The sequence below is a fragment of the Hoplias malabaricus genome, chromosome 2 (genome assembly GCF_029633855.1).
Source record: "Hoplias malabaricus isolate fHopMal1 chromosome 2, fHopMal1.hap1, whole genome shotgun sequence".
Classification (NCBI taxonomy): Eukaryota; Metazoa; Chordata; class Actinopteri; order Characiformes; family Erythrinidae; genus Hoplias; species Hoplias malabaricus.
Genome location: NC_089801.1, coordinates 81189964 through 81210750, shown reverse-complemented (window position 1 = coordinate 81210750; position 20787 = coordinate 81189964). Strand labels below are relative to the sequence as shown.

Genomic DNA, 20787 nt, shown 5'->3' with positions numbered 1-20787 from the left:
TTCTCCACGCCGGTTGCGTCTGTTTTGTTGTGTTTAACCCGTTAAACACAGGTCCAGTACTGTGATTGGCCAGACTCCGACGAGAGGGCGGGGCAATTCTAAAGTCTCTGCACTTTCACATCAGAAGCGGAGCAGGATCAAGACGACTCGTTTTATCCCGTGTTTTTGGACTAAGACAGCCCACCAGAAACTGACTGAGTGATCTTGTTTCACAGTGTGTGGGTTGGTGGGCTCCAGATCTCCTCATTAACAAGGTATGCATTTTTGTATTTTACATCGTTTGTCAAAACAGCTGAAGATGGTTCACATATGACAGAGATCTTCAACTCTAGGGCAGATTCCACATTCCAGTCCTGGATTTCGTAATGACTTGTACGTACAGCATGAGCCACACCTTGGATGAACTATTTTAATGTGATTCCAAAACCCAGGACTGGATTTAAACTGGATTCCACATCCAGACCTAAAGGCCCTTCTTTAAAAAAAACCTAAAACTTGAGAAAAAGTGAGACGTACTTGACTTCAGAGCAATGGACGTCACTTCGATCTCGCTGCCCGGTTGAAGACGGACCAGTTCAGGCTCGAAAGGCTCGGGGCTGGAGTAACCGGATGCCATGCTGCTCCCTGGACTCGGCGCTACCCTCTGCTGGAGCTCCATCTCTTCAAACACGGCAATCAGCTGTGGACAGAAGACACAATGCCCGTTAGAGACTATGAACAACAACCATGTTAAAGCGGTCAGTCACACGCTCACACCTGTACGTCCATCACCGTGTGAGCTTGGACTGCTAGAGGAAACCCACACAGACACCGGGAGGACACACCTCAATCCACACAGACAATGACCCAGGGCCCTAAGACTCTGCAGTTGTGCTGCCCCACCCCGCCCCCAACTCCTAATGTATGTAAATGAATGTCAATTGTGTTTGCCCTCAGAAGCTCCCGAATCCGTCGGCCAAACCCTCACATCCACAGCGAGATCAGACGGCTGGACATCCCTGCGACCATCACAACGGCCCACAGACTAATGCAGCCGTTAAAGCAGGGGCTGGGGAAGGAGAGCATTGTGGGATTATGAAATATTGATAACCCACTCCCGGAGGAGGGAGCGTCTTTAAGGAGAGCAATGGCCAACATGAATAATGGATGGAATTTCTGCGGCTTTCCAAACTGGAATAAAGAACGGTCTGTGGTCTTCCTCTGATTCCGGCAGAAACGGATCAGGGTCATAGAAGAGTTAGCGTGTGTTTTTAAACACTTTAAAGAGTCTGGAGTCTTTGGGGAGGGTTTTGTGTGAGTGAGCGAGACAGGTACCGGTCGGTTGCATGGTTTAAAAATTCGCTGTGTTTGTCTAAACTCTGGAATAGTGTCTGGAATAGAATAAGTCACATATGCCATTGTTTTCACAGCAGTTTTAGTGTTTAGAGTGGAATTCTGGAGCGGTAGATTCGGGGTTCAGGTCCTAACCCAAGTAAGAGTCCTCAGGTATGACTTACAAGAGTTAAGAGTTTTGTGTTTGACCACAGGAAGGAGCATGATCATCCATCTGAACAGGTTACACTGCTCCAGGTATTTTACTGCCCACTGGGGGCACTGTTTCACCAAACACACACAACACAGTGATGTTTTCCACTTTCGAGGTTTAACATTAGATTTAGGATTAAGTTCAGGTTTAGGGTTCTGCGCTGGGCTACGGTCAGAATAAGACTGTCATGACCAAGGCTTAGAAATGGTCAAATATCTATATATTAATGGGTATTGTGTCTTAAAAGTTTTAATTAATAATCAGTTAAAACACACAGACAGAAAGGGCATTAGTGTATTAGACATTGTTTAAGTTGAACCAGAGAAGTACAGAATGCATGTAGAAGACATCCTCTAAACCTCCACAGACAGAGGATTAGAAAGCAGCTAAATCATGGCGACAGATTTTCTCAGACATGATGTGGATGCCAGGGATGATTAAAAATGCTGAACAAAGGAAAAATATGGATTGCCAGGAAAAGAAAATAAATAAAATTCCTATTGTATTAGTTACTTTCCTGGCACCAAATTGACACTATGCTCTGTCCCAAGCAATGACCTACGCCCTGAACAGTGCACTTTGTTTTGGTAATACTACTACACAAGTACATAGTGTAGAGGTAGACGTTTGCGATCCAGCCCTAGTGGTGAGGCAGTGCCATTGCAGAGCGAGGCAGACGCCAACGTAGAAGTATAAACTCTCAAAACAGCATAGGACTCTGCATCGAGTAAACACACAAGTACAAACCAGTCTTTAGGGTCATGTTTACAGTTAGAAACAGCTTCACACAAAAGCAAGCAGTGGCTGTTATTGATCTTTGAAGTTTATAGTTAGTTCGATGCTCATGTTTAGGGTTAGGACTAGGAGTAGAGTTGTGTAAAAGGTTAGACAAGATTCTCATGATGCCAGCTCCATGTGGAACACACTGTTCAAACCCTGGGAACTGTCTTTTAGTAAAATATTTATCTGAATTCACCTCGGGGGCAGTCTGCTTAGGCTTGGGCGTAGGCGCTCCGCCACGGAAACCCACTGCCACACGACGCCTCTGCCACAGGAGCCCTGATCTTGGCTCGGGTCCTGAACTCTGATATTCTGTTGTTGTTGTTGTTGTTGTAGTAATGAACCATGGGCGGAGCCCTCATCTGTTCTGCTGAGGACGACTTTACGGCAGGCAGTGCAGCTCAAGATCCGTCATCTCCAAACGGTTATGCTCTTCATAACATCGCACCTTCTCTGAGAAATGGTGCTGAGCGATGGCACACGGTAGCGAAAGTGTCCCCGATGTGTCTCGCCACCTCGGGTGCGATTATAGCTTCTCACTTTAGTGGATGGCAGTATCCCACCTGTCGTAATTACAGCAGAGTAGCAGCTCTTCAGATCCCAAGCTCCAAGATGTGTGTGTTGTTGCATAGATATATATGTATATATGTGTGTGTGTGTGTTTTACCAAGCAATGCCTCACTGAGCATAGGTCATAAAACCTCTACAAAAAGACAGCAGGTGTTGCGCGGTTGTTAAGACTCCCACCCTCTCAGATCTTGGACGTTTCGGCTTGTGTTTCTTCGCTGTTATTTATGAATATATCTGCTGTTTTGTATCTGACCATCTCTGGTAGGTGATTTTGGTTGACCACTGACCCCTGAAGCCACACACAAGGCATGGAACCACAATTTCAGGCCTGATTAAAGCTCTAGCGCTAAGCTAAAGGGACCACACAGGTGGTGGGCACCCACTGTATATAGGCAAACAGGTGTGTGTGTGTGTGTGAGCATCAATGACCAAATTAAAGCTGACAAGGGAATCAGAAGCTGTCAAACACAATGTCACGCTCGTCTCTATGAGTTGGAGAGACGTGGACAGGATATTCAAGAGTGTGTTTGACTCTCTGTCTCTGTGTGTGTGTGTGTGTGTGTGTGTGTGTGTGTGTGTGTTGACCAGACGGTGAAGGCCGCAGCCCCTGCCTGATGTATTCATTCCGCCGCCCGCTAATAAATTAGCGCTCCCTCCCCTCCCCCGCTCGGCTCTCTAATCACATCAGAGACGCCGGCGGACGCTTAATGAAAGATGAGGGGAAGGAAGAGAGAAAGAAGGACAGAATATAAACAGCGGCGGAGGCGAGAGACCCCCTGGATCAAATCATCTGCATCCATAACTGTTTCTCTCTCCTCCTGCAAAAACAATAACCGCTGACACGGGGGCGCGCTCCTCATCAATCACGGCCCCCGACACCGCACCGCCGCTCTTCAATACGTTTCAGGGGCTAGGGGTTGTTTTTCTTTTTCACCCTAATGCTCTCCCTCTCTCTCTCTCTCTCACTCAGTTTCTCTCTCTCTCTCTCTCTCTCTCTCTCTCACTCAGTTTCTCTCTCTCTCTCTCTCTCTCTCTCTCTCTCTCTCTCTCTCTCTCTCTCTCTCTGCAGCAAAAAAACAAACGGAGATTGTCTCAGTTGGACGAGGCACACACACACAGAGAGAGAGAGAGAGAGAGAGAGAGAGAGAGAGAGAGAGAGAGAGAGAGAGTAATACAGTCATAATGTAAGACGAGAAAAAGGAAGAAAGAGAAAGTTGAGCTGGAGTTGAAATGAAAGATGAGAGAGAGAGAGACAGGCAGGGTGACAGAGAGAAGGAAGAGACAGTGTGAGAGAAACAAGAGACAGATGAGAGGTAAACAGAAATACAGACGAGAAGAAGAGTACAATTAGAGACAGATGAAAAAGAGACAGACTGTGTGCGGGGAAAGACAGACAAGAAAGAGATGAGAAAGTCAGAGAAACACAAAAGAAAGAGACACGGAGACAAAGCGAAGTGAGAAAAAATAAAGGACAGAGATTATGCACGGAAAGGAACAAATGAGAAAATACAGATGACAAAGACAGACAGAGAGGCAAAGGGAGAAAAGAGATGAAGAGAGAGAGAGAGAGAGAGGAAGAAGGGAACAGAGAGAGAAAGAACAGAGAGAGAGAGGAAGAAGAAAACAGAAAGAGAAAGAACAGAGAGAGAGAGAGAGAGAGGAAGAAGAAACAGAGAGAAAGAACAGAGAGAGAAAAAAAGAACAAAACAGAGAGAGAGAGAAAGAGAGAGGAAGAAGGGAACAGAGAGAAAAAGAACAGAGAGAGAGAGAGGAAGAAGAAAACAGAGAGAGAGAGAAAGAAGAAAACAGAGAGAGAGAGAGAAAGAAGAAAACAGAGAGAGAGAGAGGAAGAAGAAACAGAGAGAGAAAGAAAGAAGAAAACAGTGAAAGAAAGAACAGAGAGAGAGAGAGAGACAGAAGAAGAAAACAGAGAGAGAGAGAGAGAGAGGAAGAAGGGAACAGAGTGAGAGAGAGAGAGAAAGAAGAAACAGAGAGAAAGAACAGAGAGAGAGAATGAAAGAACAAAACAGAGAGAGAGAGAGAAAGAGAGAGGAAGAAGGGAACAGAGAGAAAGAACAGAGAGAAAAAGAGTGAGAGAGAGAGAGGGAGAAGGGAACACAGAGAGAGGGAGAGAGAGAGAGACTAAGAGGATATAACTGCCCTTAACCTCCACTTTTATTTTCTGGGCCATGTGTACAGGTGGTGAAGCTCTGGGTTGAGTGGGCTGCTCTGGATTGGTCAACCATCAATCATGACATCACTTAGAAGAGTGCAGAACAAACGTAAACACACCCCAGAGAGACGTCCGTCGGCTCTGCATCTTTCTGTGTGAATGTAATACATCACAGCCCAAGCCTCCTTAAATCCCTTAACCCCCAGAGGACTAATACTGATCCCACCATGCGTCCCAGACGCTCACTCTTCCACAAAACATATCTATTGATACATACATATATTTATATAGTGAGCTCAGAGCAGCTTCGGGACTCAGAGACTGATATGAATCAATATTAGGCTTCCATCAGGAAATGAAAGAGATGCTATAAATATACAGGATTAGGCATTCATGCGGAACGCCAGGGTGCTCTCTGTCGTCAAGACATGGCTTCAAGAAAGAGACAATGCAGGCAATGCAATTACAAAAGAACTGCAGCAAGGAAATGAACTGGCTTAGGATATGGACTTAAAGAAACCTCACCGAAACCGGTATCATTTATATGCACATAGTTAATTACACAGTTATTACATGCTCATAGAGCTTCCAGGCTTCCCAGGTTCTGCCTCATTCACAGAGCATAATAGCTTGAAACTCAGCATGAATAGAGGGGGCTACAAAGTGTCCAAGGCAACGGCAACTTGATTTCAGTTTACATACATGTGTAGTTAAGTAATTATATATATATATATATATATATATATATATATATATATATATATATATATATATATATATATATATAAAACTAAGAATAAAGTCTAGTGGATAACAATGAGGCCTTCCAGCCTGCAGACTGAGCTGCAATATCCCGTAGGTCTTTCATACCAGGGTAAGCCTACCACGAGTCCTTGTCAAAGATGGCTACACTACGATTGCTCACCACGGTAACATGATATAAAAAAAGTTACGTCACCCATGATAAAAGTGCCTGGTTGCTAGGTTGCAATTTAGACACCCACAAATTATTATTTAAACAACTACTATGGCACATTTCGGGAGTTGGTCAGGGTCACTATTAATCCAGGGGTCTATATTTTAAAAATAAGTATGCATCTCACAGATGAATGTGAAAAATGCAGCCTTAGTGTATCATCAAGCTGCAGGAGGTGGAGTGGAACAGTGATGGGCAGAGTGCATCATTAGCAGCAGGGATCGAGAGGGTCTTGGCTGCTGTTATGTAATGCTCCAGCATGGGACATGGCTCAAGTCCTTCTTGAGATTAACATGCAGCCATGCCTGGCTCTCCAGTGGTGCCTTTAGGACCTGAAAAGAGTAGCAGGAAGGAATGGTGATGTTCGCAGATGAGTTGAACTCACTCCATCAGTTGCTGTTTTTTCTGTGGTTGGCATAGCAATGACTACTTTTTACTTTTATTGGTTGTGTTGTCATAGGTTGGGTTCAGATGGGGGGTATGGCACTATATACCCCACAATAGGATATGGATTCGTCACATGTTCCAATGATTTTCCACAGTGGATTGTGGAGCCAGGGAGGGAGATGAAGATGAGTTCTCCTACACTGAATATTGAAAACATGGTGTGCTTACACTTGGGGCTTGAGCCTGACATCTACAGTTGACTAAGTGATGCCCTTGTAAAGAGGGAGAGGTCAAGTATATTCCACCTCTGTTGAACTGGGTGCTGTGTAATCCAGAAGGTCCGCAGGTTATGAACCTTGTCGTTGGTCAGAATGGGTAAACAATGAGGCCAGACACGTGGGATTCTGAGTTCACGAGACCCTTTATTGGACGTCTACCTAGTAGCGGCTATGTAAATAAATCGACGGCTCTGTTGAAGAGAGCGGGGTCCAGAGGAGATTTAGTCCAGACGAGGAAAGACAAAGAGAAGGGTCCCTTAATCTCACCAGGAATTCACAGCTATGAGAGAGAGAGTGCGAGAGAAAAAGAGAGGAGAGAGAGAGACTCATTCACACCTTGCTCCCTTGTGCAACATACTTTCCATCAACTCGACACCTCCATGAAGTTCCCAATGCGAGCTCCAGCCCCCAACTTTCACCTTGTTCCCTCAGGCAACAACAAAAGGGCCCAGATATGCTCAGACTGAGTGCTCCCCCTAGCTTTCACAAACAGTACTCCACCTCAACTTCCACTGCTGTTCATGGGAAACTACCTTTGGATGCTATGCAGATCTGTCCCAAGAAGAGCAGAGGTCCGCACACAAGTCCAGGTTCTGGCCAGAACAAACAGCTATGAAATGGCAAGCTTGGGCCAGATGCCTGTGGCGCATGTCTTTAAAATCATTCCCAGATGTGGGAGATTACCTCAGCGTAACACACCACTGGCTCTCGCTGCACTCGGCAAAACTCCCGTCCGTCCACTGACATCTAATATTCAGCCACAAGATTCAAACCACCAACTGGTGAAGTGAGGAACTCTCTGGGTCGAGGGTGTGTAATGCATCAGGCGGCGAGTGGATAGTCCTTTCTTGGACCACTTCACTGACCACTGCACTGTACTGACTACTGCACACAGGGTATAGCCCCAGGAATTTACATTTTGGAGATGATCTGAAAAACATGGCCATCACTTTGGCCAGAACGTCAGTGAGATTATTTACGTCTGGTCGTTCTTCAGCTTCAAGTGCTGACTGAAGGTTAAGTACCGCTGAGAGAGCCGCTGAGACTGGGTCAGTGTAACCAAAAGAACTTGACCTTTCCATCCATCCCTACGTCTTCCACTTCATCATCAAAGAAATAAATAGACACCGTCTTTGCAGTAAACAACTGATACTCACGCTGCCTCATTTCTTTATTCAAACTGTACTCTACCATTCCCTACCTCCTTCAGCTGTGGGCAGATCACTCGGTTCATCCTGTTCTCTGCTCCCTCTATCTCACCTGCTGTAGGTAAACACTGGCTCTGGTGGTTTGCACTGTACACATGAGTAATTATAGGAAAGCAGGCCTTTGCATGTGCCAACATCCTTTAATGTTTGCTGGCCATCTCTCCATCCATCCATCCATTCTTTCTCCCAATAACACCCTCCCCCAGTACAATACAACAGAAATGCAGGGCTTTTAGAAACAAAAGGAAAGAAAGAACAAAGGAATAAATAAAAAAAATGGGTAAAGAAATAATACACAATGTTTGTTGAGAAGGATCAGGGTAAGATCAGTGGTGATGATCTATCCATCCATCCATCCATAAATCATACTATACATCCACCCATACTTCCATCTCCTATAATCCACTCACTGATCTGCCCCAACACTAACAACCATTTATTCATCCACTCATCTTTTCATGCATCCACCAAGCCACTGCCTGCCAATCATCCCCTTACTCCACATCCATTCACCCATCCTCAGACTCACCCTTCACGGGACCAAAGGCACGACTGGACCCAGAAATGGTGAAACGTCACGTGTGGCATCACACTGAATAAGCAGGTTTTGCCAAACGCCCTCAGCTTGTAGAGAAACTACTTTACTTTTCCTGATGTTTTAGGTTTTTGCTATGGTATCGGTTCAGTATCGGTATCGAGATATTTAGACAGGTATCATATCGAAGGTCTACATAATCGTGGCATCGTGACAAATTTAATCACCACATGTCAATATCACATCATGTCCTATAATCCGTCTCCGAGCTCCAGATGTTCGTCTTCCGGGACATTTCTCCAAAACAAACAAGCGTCCACAGAATCTTCAGAAACGGTGTTCACAGGTAGCTCCTGCTTTACCAGGTGCGGCTCCCAGTGAGATACTGCAATTAGCACGGGACATAAAGTCAAAAACACATAAGCAAGTCATTTGTGGGGAATTTTTATACCGCCGCTGACCGATGTTCTCACAGCGTTAAGGCCAGCCTGCCCCTCCCCCCACCCCCCACTGGCTTTTATTTTCTTTATTCTCTCACTCTCTCTCTCATTTCCTTAACATCTTAAAACTGGTTGGCAATGAGCACAGGAAATGAAGCACCTCGCTCAAGGCCTTTGATGCAAACGCACGGCCAGACTTCGCTAATCAAACACACCTGAAGGGGTGTGTGTGTGTGTTTGAGTGAGTGAGAGAGGTTTGAAAAACCTGCAAAAACAAATGAAACCGTAATGCAATAACAAGCTAGTTCCCATTCAGGTCCGTTCAAAACATCATCAGTGGCACAAATGTCAGGTTAAATTACCGCCAAAGGCGAGAGCTTTAACACAGACAGAACAGAAATGTCAGTCACACAACAACCAGGAGCTCCGCTTACTCTGCGCCTTCTGAACAAGTGGCTTTCTTTTTCTAGCCCTTACACACACCAGATACTGTCGATGTTAAAGCCACTGTCCAGTCATTGTAGGTAGTATGGCAGATCAATAGTGTTAAACAGCTGCTCAGGGTTGTGAGGTAGGGTCTGGACGCACAATAATTGAAGGTTATTGAAGGCGACACAAATGATGTGGCACCAGAAGTGGTGTGATAATAATACAGAGAACCTCGGGAGGCTAGACAGGGTTTGGACGCCCCTGCAGTGGAGCTGAGAGGCAGTCCGCAACTGAACTGTAACTGTAACCACCTCATACCTGGAACACCTGGAAGCAGCCATTTTGTGGAAGCTCTGACCAAAACACGGCCGTCACATTGTGGCTGCTTCCAACATCAACTTCAAAGTCTGACTAGACAGTGCCAGTATAGCCCACCCCTTCCACAGGGGGGCACTGTATTAGGGAGAATAGAGCCTCTGTCATTGCAACTCTGAACTCAGCCCTGCAGAAACTGCGCTATGTATGTTTTGGTGGAGGAAAAAACACCCTTGAAATAATAATTCCAGTCTGGATCTTCAGAGAGAGACGAATTGGAAGAGATCCTTTGCAGATCTGATTACAACACCATGTATGAAAGCAGACGAAACTTCAAATCAAACCCAATGTGATTTTTGCTGTTCACACAGTCATAAAAATGACACTTCTGTGTCACGTATGAAGAAACAGATTGGATTTCACCTGCTGTGTGAACGTAGCCATTCCCCCCTTTAAGTCTAGATGTAAAGTCCTGTGCAAAAGTAAGAGACCACCCTCCACTCGTTAACTACAATCTCTTTATTCATCCCTTTAATTGTGAGGGCAACAGTTCACACACACACAACTAACTTCCGGGACTGAACTTTGGTGGTTTGGTAAGACAGCTCTGCAGACGTCTCCTGAAAAGGCTGGAAGTGCCAAACACTGAAGGATATTTTCAGTAAGTGCACCAAGCGAGGGATGAAGCAGAAAACAGACAGACAGAAGACAAAAGGGAAAGGGAGAGGGACAAAACGGAAGGGGGGGGTGGGGGCGAGACAAAGAATCACAGAGGGAAAAAAGCAGAGCACCCAAGAATCTTGACATCTTGGTTTCCAGGGAGTTGCCATGGAGACAGCAGCCCGTCGGCAGTGCTCCGACATCGGCAAGTTTTTTGAAACGGCAAAGGATGTTCATTTTCAGCCTGGGAGAGTGTCGCCGCCGCCACCGGCGCGCTAATCAGTGATCTGGGTGGCCGCATTTACACACACACACACACACACCATCACACACACACACACACACACACACACACACACACACACACACACACACACACACACACACACACACACACACACACACACACACACACACACAGATAAGTCCCAACCTGACATTCCAGCCTTGAGTTTCTGGAAGCAAAACGAATACCGCCACTGGGGCCTGTAATTGAAATCCTTTATATCACTTACACAATTTCACACCCATTACTCACAGCTACCAACGATAGCTTAATAACATATAAGAACCATTAGCCTACAGAACCAGCCACTAGCCTACAGAACTCACCACTAGACTACAGAACCAGCCATTAGCCTACAGAACCAGCCACTAGCCTACAGAACTCACCACTAGACTACAGAACCAACCATTAGCCTACAGAAACCACCACTACAGATCCAGCCATTAGCCTACAGAATCAATCATTAGCCTACAGAACTCACCACTAGACTACAGAACCCACCACTACAGAACCAGCCATTAGCCTACAGAACCAGCCACTAGCCTACAGAACCAGCCACTAGCCTACAGAACTCACCACTACAGAACCAGCCTTTAGCCTTCAGAACTCAACAGTAGACTACATAACACACCACTAGACTACAGAACCAGCCACTAGACTACAGAACCCACCATTACAGAACCAGCCATTAACCTACAGAACCACTAGACTACAGAACCAACCATTACCCTATAGAACTCACCACTAGACGACAGAAACAATCACTAGACTACAGAACTCACCACTAGACTACAGAACCCACCATTACAGAACCAGCCATTAGCCTACAGAACCCATCATTAGCCTACAGAACCACTAGACTACAGAACCCACCGCTAGACTACAGAATCATTATACTGCAGAACCCACAATTAGCCTACAGAACCATCCACTCCAGCGAGTGCAGCTCCACTGTTCCACAGCTGGATGTTGTGGGGTCTTGACACTTAGCAGTGGACAAGGTGACCTCTGGCTCAGGTGTGGCCATCTAACGGACAGTGCTTTTGTACGTGCAGCAGCCTCAGGACCCGTGGAGCCTGTGTGAGGTGGGTGTAATAGAACAGAAAGACAGAGGGAGACAGAGGTGTGCTGAGAGCTCCAATCAGGCATCCTTTACGGTCTAATAAGGCGGAAAGTGCTGGTGTGCTCATCTGGATTAATCGCTGTCTTTTCTCTCTCTTTGTCTCTGTCAATCGCTCTCTCTCAATCTCTCTCACTCTCTCAAAACCCAGCCTTTCATCCTGCTCCTACTCTGGGACCTTAGTATGATGTTATTTTAAGGGAGATTCAAATGCTTCCTCAGCTGCCAAGACAGTGTGTCATGACTTTTATTTTGAAAAGGCTGAAGGAGCAAACTGTTGTTGTCCACCTCAGAGTGTTTAGAAGTAAGCCCACCTCTGTACCTCCAAGGCAGGGTGCGTAACAGTAAAACTGTGGCTCAGAGCTGAGGGGAGTAAACCTCAGCTACATGAAGTGAGGGCAATGAGCAGTGGCATCATCACCGAGTACCACGGTAATACACAAGTCTTTATCTGTGTACAGTCGGGGGAGAGGGTCCAGACAGATCTGGGGCCCACTTTAAGAAACAAAAGATCATACAAAACATTGTTATACATATTAATATATAATCATACAAACATTTATTAATATGTATACAATACAAAGCAAGCACAACCAACTACGCAGCCCCTGAGGCAACACTGCAGTTGTTTTTAATCAGATGTGGCCACCAAATAAGATATTGAGGCCACATAATACTATATTAATATATAATCTCTTGCCCTCTACCAAAATATGAACTTAAATAAATGTAGTTATTATTAATGTTATTAAATTAAATATAACAACACAAAATTTTACACTTTTTAATGTAATGTAAAGCACTTTTTTACCCCGACTTCCTTTTTGAATGAAATTGAAATGAAACTGATTTCTAGCTTGAAATATTCAGAACGTCGAGCTGAAGAGTGTGTACCAGGGGGTCTTTAAACAAGCTCATCCCCAGTGGCACAGGACCGTTCACTGTAACAACCACACGACGATAAATAAGTATCCACCTGAAGGAGCTTTTCTCACAGCAGCTGCACAAAGCCTGAGGAGGGGAAGGTGTTGCAGAGTCCAGCAGAGGGCATCCCTCCTCTAAATGGAGGTCCTGACCCTGGAGACCTGGCAGTTCCTCTCGAAAGTGGAGAGACTCAGATCTCTAAGGCTAAGAGTAACAGGATCGAACCTGAGCCGGTGTGGAGGGACACATGGAGAGTGGGCAGGACCACCCACTCCCAGGCTGCTCTCTGGTGGGAAACTCGGTAGGAGAGTTACTCACAGGGAGGAGAAATTGTGGGAAGCAAAGCCTGAATGTTTTGTCAATGACAGTTCTGAAAAATCCCCAAAACATTCCCGACCGGGTCTGAAAACCGGCCAGGCCCCTGGACCCTTCTGGGAAACATCAGGAGTGTGTTCTACGAATGGTACCAGGTCATGATTGTGTTGTACAGGGAGAGAGGTCTGTCTGATTACGTAAATATGTACTTTAATGGAGAGACGTCTATCAGCTCAAAGAGACACAAACAAGAACACATACTGCTTTTTACTGGGATTGGGACCAGTGCTCTACTCATCAACAAGACTTTATTCATTCCCTTCTCTTTCTTTTCTTTTCTATTTGTTTATTATTTTAAAATGTTGGACACATACATTTCTCCAGTGTCACATTAAAAACATATCAAAAAATAAATATTAATGATAACGTTAATAAAATGGAGAGCAAAAAAGAGGAGAGAGAAACAAGGGAAGAGGGAGAATGAAAGGAGAGAAAGACAGTGAGAGAGATTGTGGGAACAAAGAGAAACAGAAGAAAGAAAAAAAGAAAACGAAAGAGAAAGAGTGAGAGATGAAGAGAACAAAGATAAATAGAGAGAAGAAAGAAAACGAGAGAATAAAGAAAGAACATAAAAAAGAAAACAGAAAAAGAGAAAGAACAAAAAAGAAAAGAAAGAAAGTGAGAGAGAGAGATGAAGAGAACAGAGAGAAAGAGAAGAAAGAAAAAGAGAATAAATAAATTAGAATGAAAAGCAAGAGCATAGGTAGATAGAGAGACAGAGAGAAACAAGGGAGAGGGAGAATAAAGGGAAAGAAAGAGTGAGAGGTGAAGGGAACAAGGATGAAGAGAGAGAAGAAAAAAAAAAGAGAAAGAGAAAGGAAAAGAAAGAAAAACAGAAAAATGAAAGAAAGAATAAAGGAGAATCATAACCAATCACTGGAAAAGAAACATGTAAGAAAGCAATAAACCAACAAAAAAATAAGAAAAAATAAACGGATAATGAGTGAAAATTAAAAGTAAGAACAAACAGAAACTAACTCTCTCTCTCTCTGTCTCCGTCTCTCTCTCTCTCTCCCTCTGATGAAGATGACGGTGGTGAAGTGGGGAGGGGGGGGGATGTGGGGCGCTGGTCGGATCTCCTCCATCTCATCAAGAGGCTCGTTTATTAAGATAATTAATTATGGCTGTAGAAATTGATAATAATAATAACGAGGATGGCGCCTGACGCTGATTGGGCGAGACTGCAGGCCCCAGGTGCGGCGGCGATGGGGGTTTAATTGCGGTGGAGAGCGAGCTCCTCGTCTTGTTTATTAGTTTCATCCGCCGTGATTGACATGGTAACCTCCTCTCGGACGGAGGGGGGAGGAGGGGGAGGAGGGGGGCGAGGGAGGACCGGGGCGAGCGTGACTGGACGCCCGTGTGGAGCGTTAGCATAATCAGCCGGGGAGGAACTGATAAACGCAAACAGAAGACAGTGTGTGTGTGTGTGTGTGTGTGTGTGTGTGTTAATGACTGTGATATGAGGCACTGTCACGCTGACAAACACTCGCAAAAACAATCACAAGGACACACAAAACGCTCGCAAATCTCTCACGTGACTCTCGTAAAAATGCACAAGAGCTCACAAAACAGTACCAAACACTAATGTCACTTTTCCACTGCATGGGTCCAGCTCTAATCGACTCGACTCTGCACGGCTCGGCTCGCTTACAGCTCGGCGCTTTCCCGAACACGGATCCGTTAAGTTTTACTTGTCACATGTTTGACTTTCACTGGAAATTTTTATCGGCCATCGACCCAAAGAGTGTTTAAACCTATTCAAAACACATCGAGTGTAGAGTCATTTATCGTTTGTTATGCATTATAATTAATAATATATTATAAATATAAATAATATTTAATAACAGCATAAACCGCAAACACTCCTCGCAAAAAGCACTTACAAACATGACGCAAAACACTCGCAAACACAGGCAATACATTTGCAAAGAACTGCACAACAAATACATGCAAACAATAACAAATATACACTTGCAAACTCTCGCAATACAGTTGCAAACACAAGCAAACAATCCCACGCTCGCGACTCACACAATACAAGCCCGTACACGTACACACTATTAAACACATTCACAAAACTTCAGCAAACACCAGAAAAAAGGCAGGCACATGCTAACAGACCTGTAAACACCAAACATGAAAACAAGCACAACACCCTCACACACCCACACACTTCCCAAACACACACAAAACAATGCACTTTATTTTGGTCCAAACTTGCACACACACACACACACACACACACACAAGCAAACCCTCACTGACTTGTGTTCCTGCCCTGGAGGCATTTCTATCTGTGTTTTGTGGCTAAGGTGCCCAGGCTCTTAACACTCGGAAATATAAAATGATCAACGCATGAATCATTTACATAAACAATAACTTTGCCAGGTGTGCCCAGACTTTACACACACACACATTAGAATCCCCCGTACTACACTACGGTGCTACAACATCCTGCATAGCAAACTCAGAGAGAGAGAGAGAGAGAGAGAGAGAGAGAGAGAGAGAGAGAGAGAGAGACAGACAGACAGAGATACAGAGAGAGAGAGACAGATAGACACAAAGAGAGAGAGAGACAGAGACACAGAGAGAGAGAGAGAGAGAGATAGAGAGAGAAACAGACAGAGAGAGAGATAGAGAGAGAAACAGACAGAGAGAGAGAGAGACAAACAAAGATACAGAGAGAGAGAGAGACAGAGAGAGAAACAGACAGAGACAGAGAAAGAGAGAGAGAGAACTGAGAAGTGGTCTACGAAAGAGTCGAGGAGATAAGAGATCGATCAGCAAACACATCACTAAAGAGGCTCTCTCTCTCTCTCTCTCTCTCTCTCTCTCTCTCTCTGTCTCTGTCTCTCTCTCTCTCTGTGTCTCTGTCTCTCTCTCTCTGTGTCTTTGTTTGTCTCTCTCTCTCTCTGTCTTTGTTTGTCTCTCTCTCTCTCTCTCTCTCTCTTTGTTTGTCTCTCTCTCTCTCTCTCTTTGTTTGTCTCTCTCTCTCTCTCTCTCTCTCTCTCTCTCTTTGTTTGTCTCTCTCTCTCTCTCTCTTTGTTTGTCTCTCTCTCTCTCTCTCTTTGTTTGTCTCTCTCTCTCTCTCTCTCTCTCTCTCAATTACCCTCAAAAAACCAATGTGTAAATACAGTCAAAACAATCACTATCATCAATAAAAAACATGCTATAGAGTATTATGGGGTGGTTGGGGGGGGATGTACAGCACACAAACAAATGCCCTCAAGTGCCCCAAACTGAGTGTGTTTATTTATTAATTAATTTATTTATTTAGTATACAACTATATGAACATTGTAAAATTCCTTTATTCTACTGGACTGTCCCTGTGTACTGTTATAAATGTTCATTCTCATGTAAATCAGTGTGCTTTGTCTGGGTGGAGTGGAATAGCTAATGACTATTTAATGATTGCAGAACTGGTTATACAAAGGTCTGCTGAAGGGTGTGTGTGTGTGTGTGTGTGTGTGTGTACCAAGAATATAGGTCAGGATTAAGACAGAAGTACTTTAGAATAAGGTAAAAGTAAGTCAACACAAGGTAGTCTAGGCAGCCTAGGTATTGGCCCAGCAACGCATGAAAACAAACGTGTGTGTGTGTGTGTGTGTGTGTGTGGAGAACGGGTTAGTTTTAGAGTTAATAGTAGGCCTAGTATTTCAGAATATAGTGAATTTCTCTAATGACAGTCTTCATAATGGTCTGAAAATATATGAAAACAAGTGTGTGTGTGTGGGTGTGTGTGTGTGTGTTATGCTCAGACGCATTCAGGAAAATCAATACTAAAATGGGAACAGTATGGAAATGTAAGTGCCCACCATTTTAAGTGATATCCTCCATTTTACATTTCCTGATTCCACCAGGGCCCTGTATAAATGAATTTTAGAGTTAGAGTTCTCCTCCAAGTGTGTTGAGCTTTAGTGACAACGTAGTAAAAAGCACTACTTTTTACTTAACCGTCGCTGGGAGCACTGTCTGATAGTGGTGGACCCCCGGGTCTTTGTTTGTATCTCATATTAAATTGAATATATCATATATATCAGTGAATATTTCCTTTATTTTTGCTTTCATTTATTGATATAATTGATATCAATCATTTCCTACATTATGGCCTAGTTCACATTTATCAACCTTTCAAATCTAGTATCTTTATAATTTTGTGACAAATATGGTTGCCCAAGGTCTCTGAAAGCCCCCTTTAGCAAGTTTAGCATATGAATTCAGTCTAATTCGAGTTAGCAAGATTAGCCTTGAGTGATTACTCTGAAGTGATTACACACAGAGGCTAAAGAGTGGCTGTGCTAATGAAAATCATTTTACTTCATGCTAAATGCTAAAGGTTGGCTAGAATATAGCAGCAGAACTGTGTTCTAGAGTGTTATCAAAGATTGGCTATGGCATTTGTGAGGCTTAACTACTCAACACATGTCCTAAATAAAGTTCATGTGGCTAACTGCTAACAAACCCTCACAGGATATGTTTTAACACGTAACATGAACCATTCACAAAAGAGCGAGATATAAGATATCTTACAGGTGTCTAGTGGCTTTTGGCCACTTTAAAAGTGGGTTCAAATCTAAAACCCATCTAGCTATGTGCAAACAATCACACAGTTAGCTAAACACAAAGTGGTTCGAATTCCTTTAAAAATCAAAGTTAGCATTTGGGCTAAATGCTTCTCATTATTTCCATCCTTCAGCATCTAAACCATCTAAACATGTCGAGTCAAAACTAGCCAGAATCATCTCCCTCTTCATGTGGAAACCAAAGCACGCTTGTCTACAGCTGGTTGAGCAGCGTTAGCCAACATTAGCATCGCCAGCCAATCAGCAGATCCACAAAGGCTAAATTCCCAGCCGTTTCCTGCAATCAGCCTCCATTCATTCCTCCTCACCACTCACTCCAGCGAAGATAAAGATGTTAAAGACATGACACAGTAGCTGCATCACTGTGCTGAAAGCAGCCTGAGCGGCTAGTGACGCTAAACAACTCCTGAGGCGCGTAGGTGCCCAGCTAATGTGCTTATCAGCATGCGAGGGCTAGAGCTAACGAAACCAAATCTGAATTTCTGATGGAATCGGATGGAGTTCGTCCGACACAAGACTAACACGAAAACTTGAATATTCATTAGCGGCCTTTGATGGGGTCTCAAACCTCCTCTGCAGCGCATTAGCCCTTTTCAGCACAAGCTCGATATTTCCATCAGAATTTAATGAGCTTTCAAATTAGCGGTGATTAGCATCACAAATGCATTATTTGGGCCACAGAAAACATTACCAGAATCACCAGGACACACCAAGTCCCACAAAGGTGGGAAGAAAGGGCCATTTAGTCGAAGTAAGGAATGAATTTGCTGCCAATACGTGCCACCATTTGTGGATGCTAAACAGATTAGCGCCTGCATTAGCGTAAGAGCTGGCTAATTAAAGGGTAAATTAGCCGAGGTGGACGGACACTATTAGGTCGGCTTTTATTGGGTTTTTGTCCGTGAAACGAATTGCTTCATTTCCATCTTTTCCTTATTAAACAGGCTATTGTCCTTAAAGCTGCCAGTCATTATTAGCAAGGGTCTCCAAAAACGCAACTATTTTGCATCGGTCTCCATGACAATGGCAGATGTTTTGGCAGGGTAAATACAGTTAGTAGCTGGTGTAATTAACCATGTATGAGGAACAGCAATTAGCATAGCAGCATAAATCTTACACTCAATCCCATTTCTTGTTTTTTAGCCCTACATCTAGTTTTTGAGTGTTTACATAGGGCATACATTTAGGACGGTAATTAGTAAATTTAAGGTGTCATGTGTCTTTAGAATAATATGTCCATAATATATAATCACCCACTACTAACACTTCAGAGCTATGAAGCTGAATGAAGCCTCCCTTGCAGTAATTTGTCTGCATAGTTCCACTTTAATTGTTGCAGTAGCATCAGGCACCAAAATATAATTGCGTCACCATTTAAGGTGGAACTGACCATTTACCAGCTAACTACAGAGACCTGTTTGTTATAATGGAATGGGACAAGTACCCCTCTCTATCTCGATCCCAGCCAGAATTGAGATACACCCACTCCTAGCCAAAATGGGCCCAAGCACAGGGCCCAAGTTCCCCGGAAGAGGTCTGGAAGGAACAGCAAAACGAGTGCAGAGTGGACAGGAGAGGAGGAGTGATGAAATGCTTAATTGACTAAGCAAAGCACTCTGGTGGTGTGACCTTTGACCCTACTGGTGGTCCGCAGGGGCTGATGGCTACAGCGCCTCCATGCATTAACATCATTCATCATCCACTGATGAATATTCATGAGCCGAGCCTGGGGTCAAGTCGATCGCCATCACTTCCTGCCGCGGGTTAATGGGCCTTGGAGCAGGGGCCGGTAACCCTTCCTCATTGCCATGGCAACTTCACCCGTGTCAACTTGGAGAGCGGGCAGTTTAATGAAGCACAAGTTATAGATCTAATGTTATAGGCTATTTTAGCAATGTGTGTGTGTGACTGAGTGAACTTGTCCACAGGTGTGAATGAGTGAGTGAATGGGTGAGTGTGTGCGATTGTTCACAAGTGTATTTGTGAGCAGCTCGGTGAGCGTGTGATGCCTTGTGATGGCACCCAATGATCCTGAGTAGGCCTGACCAGGATGAAGGGTTACAGATAATGACTGACTGACTGAATGAATGAATTAATGAATGAATAGCTAAAAAACAATGATGTACAGCAGTCATATCCCCTTTCTGAATCCAGGGCCCTCTGTTTAAACAGGTCGCTATAAACTATGCTGGAACTAGCTTTGGAAGCCCACTGAAATTAATCAGCCCAAATGGCACTGCCCACCAGCGTATGAATATTCCGACGGTGCCGTTTCATCCAGCTCCTGCTGACTAAGTAATTGTAATTCAGCAATTTTTATGCAGCCAGACCCCTGAATATGCATCTCGTTAGAATCCATTACCACATTTTAAGGCTGCGTTATGCAAAACTGGGACGACTTGTATAAATAGCTTCCCCACTTAGCATTTCACCAAGGCTTTGTTCACATCTTCTGACCAAAACACATTGAGGAACTCAAAGGAAGTGGCAATAAAACAAAAGACCATGCTATTAAAGGCCGTCCGGCAGCATCTGAGGAAACCAAACTCCTTCCCTTTCAACAGGCTGCAACGGAACGGGACAAAACACAAATCCCAGCTGTTCAGGACCAGCTACACAGGTCTACACGGTGTCAGGTGAAGCTCAAGATTTCCCAGGATGTCTGGAAACCGGCTTTACAGGGTTGTTCCAGGACCTGTTAGGAGTCGCTGGTGTTTGTTACTGGTCAAGAGGAACCGGGCAAACATCACAAGTTCCAACTCCAACGATAAGAGGGATTTGATTTCTCAGAATGTCCAAAAATGTCCTACTATTCCAAACATCTCCTGGAGTAGAACCTCACAAAATGTTAAGAGGTGTGTCCATTCGTCTGCAACATTTGGACACCCCTGTTCAAAACCTGGTCAAACCAAGACATTTATGTCACTGGACTAGGGCTGTATCTAACAAACCACTTCCTAAAGCAGACGTCTGAAAATATCATGTGATATAGTTATTATTAACTCTGTTATACTAATGTGGATTAATTCTCGGAAAAACAGAAAGGTTTTGAAAACACCTTGCAATTAGTTCCTTATAAAACAAATTAAATCACAATGGAACAGTTTTTATTTTTTTTGAAGATGGCAAACTGGTGTAGGACCAACAATGTACAACTAACTGGGGAAATAGTTGTAAATAAAATTATGAAATTGGGAAATAATTGTGGATAAATCTGGGTAA

The 20787-nt window shown here is 44.1% G+C and overlaps 1 protein-coding gene across 1 annotated transcript in view; it reads right to left on the bottom strand.

Annotated features, from left to right (window-relative positions):
• Positions 1–20787, bottom strand: part of pard3ba (par-3 family cell polarity regulator beta a) — a 138507-nt gene that overhangs the window by 104760 nt on the left and 12960 nt on the right. Inside the window, exon 3 of the mRNA XM_066661722.1 lies at positions 517–679. Within this exon, the coding sequence (XP_066517819.1) occupies positions 517–679 (163 nt within the window). The remainder of the gene's footprint in view (positions 1–516; positions 680–20787) is intronic.